At 51.7% G+C, this 5,951-nt stretch overlaps 1 protein-coding gene across 1 annotated transcript; it reads right to left on the bottom strand.

Moving 5' to 3' along the window:
* Positions 1 to 451: 451 nt before the first annotated feature.
* On the bottom strand, positions 452 to 3,467 carry LOC103706839 (ARM repeat superfamily protein). The gene has a single exon (XM_008791085.5). The coding sequence runs from the start codon at positions 1,871 to 1,873 to the stop codon at positions 836 to 838; it is 1,038 nt and encodes a 345-aa protein (XP_008789307.2). The 5' UTR covers positions 1,874 to 3,467; the 3' UTR covers positions 452 to 835.
* Between the last annotated feature and the right edge of the window lie 2,484 nt (positions 3,468 to 5,951).

Raw genomic sequence — 5,951 nt, 5'->3', positions numbered from 1 at the left:
GCAGCTCCATCCTCAGAATAATAATAAATAAAATTTTATAAAAAAGAAAAATCGTCTGCCCATGGTATAATTTTTTGCTCAAAAAGATTAGAGTGCTAAGCTGCCTTTCCGGCTGCACCACTATAATGAATGGCTCAAACAAAACAAGAGCTATGCTAGACTTATCGGAAAAATAAAATTCTTTCCACCCTAATTCTTCGTTGCTTCATTTATTTGGTTTGAAAAGTATTATTCTCTTGTCATGATCCATTTTACTTGAACAAATATATAAATATATAAAACATTAATTACGTTTGCTTTTTTTTTTGGTTAAACTATTAATAAATTTGTTGCACTCTTTCTGGATTTTGTACATCAACCTCTGGCGAGGTAGTTCCTGAATGTCAATTTTGTGAGTTGTAAGTATTATTTTGGCGAAAATTTCAGGCTACCTTAACTATATATAATAGGATATGTGAATTATTGGTGGGTGTAGCATTGCTTTGTATAATACAAAGGAGTCCATATAGCTTTACATACTACTTGGTCATGAAATCATATTTAGATAAATCACAAGCCCAAAATAAGTGAAAAATAGTGACATACAAGAGACGAGAATAAACACTGCACAAAACCTCCAAAACGTCACCAGATTACGAAAACCATCAATGGCAGGGTGCAATCACCAGCAGCAGCGGCTCCGTCACCATCTGACACTGACCCCTCCTCGTCACATCCCTCTCGCACCTACTAACCCCCAGCTCCCACAAGGACACCCATTTCACGCACCCACTCGTGCACCTACGCACATGGACCCCACCCTCCCGCCGATCACCAGCCGTCTGATCGCCCCGAATCAGCACGCATTCCACCCGTCGTTCCCGAGATCCAGCCGTCCGATCTCCTGCATTGACCGGAGTAATTGCGCCCCTTTCCTTCGCCCCCGCGCGCTGCACTCCCCCTGCATCGCCGCCACCACCGCGCGCGCCACCTCCTCCGGCGCGTCCGCCGCAAGCTTGCCGCTGTAGATCGCCGCCAACACCCCGATCGCGCACTCCCGGCCCCTGCCCCCCATCCTCTCCGCCGCCCCGGCCAGAGCCGGCGCCGCCAGAGCGTGCCCTCGCACCGCCGCCGCACCCTCCGCCACCGTGCACAGCAGCTCCAGCGCCGCCAGCGCCCGCTCTGCAGTCGCCCCCGACGGCCCAGACGCCGCGACCGCCTCCACAGCCGCCGCTGGCGCCCCGGCATCCACCGCCGCCTGCCGATTCGCCTCCGCCAGCAGAAGCGCCAGAAGCACCTTCGCGGCCGGCCGCGCCGAAGCAGGATCCCGCAATGACTCCACCACGCCGGCCATCACCGCCGGGGTGCAGAGTACGCCAGGATGGGAGGGGTCGGGGGCGAGGGAGCGCTCGAGGAGACGGAGGGCGGGGAGACGGGCGCCGGAGGCGAAGTGGATCTCGGCGGCGTGGAAGGACTCGGCGAGGTCGTTGGCTGAGTCGGTCGGCGGGGCCGGGCGGGCATCGGCCTCCGTCGGGTGTTGGTGGTGGTGGTGGTGGAGCGGGAAGCGCCACTGGGTAAAACTCTGCGACGTTGACGAGGAGGAGGACGACGACGAAGAAGAAGAGGAAGGGGGAGGGCGGTCAGGTTCGATCGTGGGAGTCGGGTCGGAGGCGGAAGGCGGCGGGGACGGAGCGGAAGGATGTGGAGGAGAGGCGGAGGGCGGCGGAGGGGGCGAAGGTGAGGGGGGGAAGGTGGTGGCGGAGGGAGGAGGGGTGGTGGTGGGGCTGAGGGCGGCTTGGGTGCAGTTGCGGAAAATCCCACAGGAGAAGAGCGGCCGCGGCGGAGGTTTAAGCTTCGGGTGCTGAGGGTTTTGCTGGTGGTGGCTCCGGCTCATGGCGATGGTCCGTAAATTTGCGGCAACTCGCGTGACAAAGAGCTAGAATAACATTACACTACCCCAAGAGGAGGAAGCTCCAATGGCGGAGTTTGCATAAAATAATGGAGGGGGGTGTACTAACTGTGCGAGTCTTACGCAGGATCAGAGTTTTGTACAAGAGTACAGAAGGATAAGAGAGAGAGAGAAGTGGCGATAGCTGAGAGAATCCAATGTTCACAATAAAAAAGGATACAAATCCGATTAGTAGCTATTCTATTGGCTTTCTGAAGTGGATCGAGCGAAGAAAGTTTTAATATAAAGTCGAGTTGTGACGTGCTAGTAGCGCCGGTGTCGCAGAGGTTGCATGGGTGTAGAACTGTGGAGCTTCATAAGGGGCCCACTTTGTCCGAGACGGTCCTACGGCCGGGTTTCTTGTTTTGGGTGCCGTAAATTGATTCCTGGTGGGCTTTGGTAGTGTGTGCTCTGTTTTGTAGGTGGCAAAGGAGATGGATCTATGTGGCAGAGAATGGTTGGTTTAAAATTTAAGATTTCTTACGTGGCACCGCTCATTTACGCGAGCAGCTCCTCGTGCCTATGTGGCACTAACATGGCAGTGTGGCTTTTCCGAACTCCCGTAAATTATGACGGATTCTAGTAAAGCATATCACCAATTCATCATGCAAGAGAGAGAGAGAAAGAGAATTTGACTCCAAAATATAAATAAATTTTGTAAATTTCATTTCAATTCTGCAAGCTTCAAGCTCAATTTGACATAAATAGAGAAAATGGGGTAACTCAAGAGAGCCCTATAGCTGGGAAGCGAAATAAGCTCCAGTTTTTTTTTTTTTTTTTTCCACTTTATTCACTGCACATCTCCAATTACGTCCACTCTTTCCACCACCTCAGCAACATGTGGCGTTCACATGGGATGTGCTGCGTATGTCGGCGATAGGGTGTTTGAGATGAGGCCCCAAATTGCTTGTGAAAACTGGTCCAACTAATTATCTGACTAAGAGCATGCTATAAAATGGATTGACCTTAAGCTCGCTCAGGTATCAAGCTTGATTCTGAGTGTTTAGGAGGTAGTAAGCAGCCTATCCAATGGAACCTAATTTTATTTTTAGGATAGTTCAGATGTTATTAAATCAAACTAGCATAAATATGTTGAGAATCAGAAAATAAAATATTAAGAAATCCAACGGAAATATATGACATAGTCGTTGATAAAATAAATTTTATCTAATTAGCCACGTATATTACGATCCAATCCGCAATGCTATTAGTCTCTCTGAAAACAAATTCAAGCTAGTTATTGTATTTGCTATGTTAAGTTTGCCACCAAGTCGCTTGTGTACTTGAAGAAAAGATGGATGGACTTTGGTTCGTCCGGTTCGTTATATTAACTATTGCTATATGGCTGCTACCATGTGAGCTGCATAGTTCAAAAAAGTGAAGGCCTGCTAAAGGGCTTGTTGCTAGAAATTGGACTCAGCGGTGACCACTGGCTGAGAAGGGGGAGCTCAGGTGCGGATGGTACATCGGCGAATTGCGTCCTTCGAGGGATCTGTAAAAAGGCCGGTGGCCGGGGCTTCCGGCGCCGGCCCTTCCGGCGCCGGCCCTCCGATGCTTAAGTCAAAGGGGGCTCTATTTGGAGAAGGAGATGGACTGCATATGAGAGTCTAAAAGTCAGGATCCGAATCCCTTCTGAAGGAGAATAAATTTTCCTTTTATAGGAGCGGTACAGGGTTACTTGTGACGTAACTAGACGAATTAAATGAGTTACCATCATGATTGAGCGTGATCGTGCGAATTAGTTAATTGCTGTAGGTGACTGGACGGAGTTGAGTGAGTCAACTGGTTGCTATGGATGGTCTGAGATTTTGAGTAAGTCAGAGATCCGTGGAGAGCATGCGCATTTATTGTTGAGTAAGCCGAAGATCCGTGGAGAGCATGCGCATTTATTGTTGAGTAAACTGGAGATCTGTGGAGGCCATGCGCATTAATTGTTGACAGTTGTTCAGGCGGAGATCACGGGACGGGGCCCTGGAAGGCTTGGTTTCCGGCGGAGTGGAGGAGTTTGCCTCGTTCTCTGACCGGGTCCCCTTCAGGGTCGAAATCGATCGGCTGTCGACTTGGTCGAGATCAGGGCTGCAGGGCCATAGAGCTCTGAGGTCAGGGATGCCGAGGTCGGGTGTCTTGAGTTCGGACGCGCCTTGAGGTCGGCCGCCTGGTCGGGCGCCATGAGGTCGGGCGCGCCGCGAGGTCGGGTGCCTTAAGGTCGAGCGTGCCGTGAGGTCGGGCACCTTGAGGTCGGGCGCTTGTCGTCACGTGCCGGCGGTGTGCCCACGTGCTTCGGGGTAATCCATTTTTTCCCCAACACTACCTTCCGACTTCCGAGTTTGAGCCGCTTGCGAGCTCGGGCGAAGGAAGTAGTTGCCTTTATTACGTTGGTGGGGCCAGGCAGCTTTAAATCGTTCCACCGTTCCGCACGCTTCGGGGCGTCTTTAATGGGAGACAACGGGGCGATGTCCTTCGGCTTTTCAAGATTGCTCCGGGCCATAGGTTCATGATGAGGTTTCGGGATCCGATGGGACGCTGCCCCGATTCTGCTTTTAAAGCGTCGATCCAGGTTGATACGCCGCTTCGATTTTCGGAGCTACACGTGGCGCGATTCAGACGGAAGGCGGGATCTGAACCTGCCGATCTGGACCGTCGGGAGGGTCTATATAAATCCCAAACTTGGCCCTAAAAGCTCTTATTTAGCCGCCGCCGCTATTGCCTTCCCTTTTTTGCATTTTCTTTCTCTCCTTTCTTCCAGTCGTTGTGCAGTTCTTCCCGGCGGTGCCTCAAGGCGTATTCTTCACCTTCGGCCGGCAGCCTTTTTGGGGAAGCTTACAGTAGGTTTTTCTCCCTCATTTGCTTGGAGGATTTTTGCTTTCCTTCCTTTTTGGTCTCCTTCCTTCTCTGTTTTTCTCTTAGGGATGGGTCACGGTCCGGACGAAGTCGAGTCTGATTTGACCGAGGAGGAGCTGGAGTTGATCCGCAGAAGGTTTTTCCCTCCACGCGGGTTTTGCCTTGAGCCCACGAGGTCGGAAGGTCGGATGACGAGACCTTCTCTAGGCCGGATCGGGGTGTACGTAGAGACACTCTGGGCCGGCCAGCGATTCCCCTTGCACGGATTTGTGAGCGAGCTTCTGGTGGCGTACCAGCTCGTCCCAGCATAGCTCGCTCCGAATATGTGGAGGACCATTGTCGGTTTTTTATCCCTCTGCCTTGTGCACGGGATACTGACCTCGGTAAATGTCTTCCGCCGATGTTTTATGTTGAAATCCAACCCGGCGGACGGGGAGTGGCTCTACCTCGCCCTTCGAGGCGGTAGGCCATTCTTCCGAGGTGCTCGTTCCTCCATTCGTGGGTGGAAGGAGAGATTTTTCTTCCTCTCCTCCGAGCGCACGTGAGGGTTCGACCCGAGGTGGGGGCATCCCCGGCTCAAGGCCGCCAACAAGCTCCCCAAACTTTCAGAGGGCGAGCAGAAGATCCTCGACACTCTTCATGGCCTCGAGGAGAGTATTCTTCTGAACGACCTCCTGAGCAAGGAGGCTTTGGTGAACGTCGGCCTGAGCTCGGCGCGCCCCCAGGGTAAGGGCAGTTGCATTGCTCCTGTTTTGTTGTCTTTTGTTTTACTTGCTTTATTTCTTCTTTGCCATCATTCTTTGGTGACGACCTGACACTTGGGCCTTTCTCCTTTAGATATTTCAAGGATGGTGACCAGCAACTCAGCTCTTTATGCCCGGTACAAGAAGAGGGCGGCCAAGGCTAGTGGGGCTCCACCTAAGGGTGGCAAAATATGACCCGACCCGCCAACCCGACCTGTGTTCGACCCGCCATAAACAGGTTTGGGTTTGGCTTAAACAGGTTCGGGTCGTAAACAGGTTGACCCATTTAACCTGTTTATTGATTGGGTCGAATATAGGTTTTCAATATATGACCCGTTTAATCCATATAACCTGTTTAATAGATGGGCCTTATTGGACCTAATTTTATCCTACATAAAATAGATGGAGGTTTCAAGAGGACCAAGATCCAATGGCTGGGA

Source organism: Phoenix dactylifera, chromosome 1 (assembly GCF_051530095.1).
Source record: "Phoenix dactylifera cultivar Ajwa chromosome 1, Ajwa_hap1_PhDact_Kaust_v1.1, whole genome shotgun sequence".
Lineage (NCBI taxonomy): Eukaryota > Viridiplantae > Streptophyta > Magnoliopsida > Arecales > Arecaceae > Phoenix > Phoenix dactylifera.
The sequence above is the reverse complement of the archived record's forward strand: the minus strand, read 5'-3'. Positions and strand labels throughout refer to the sequence as shown.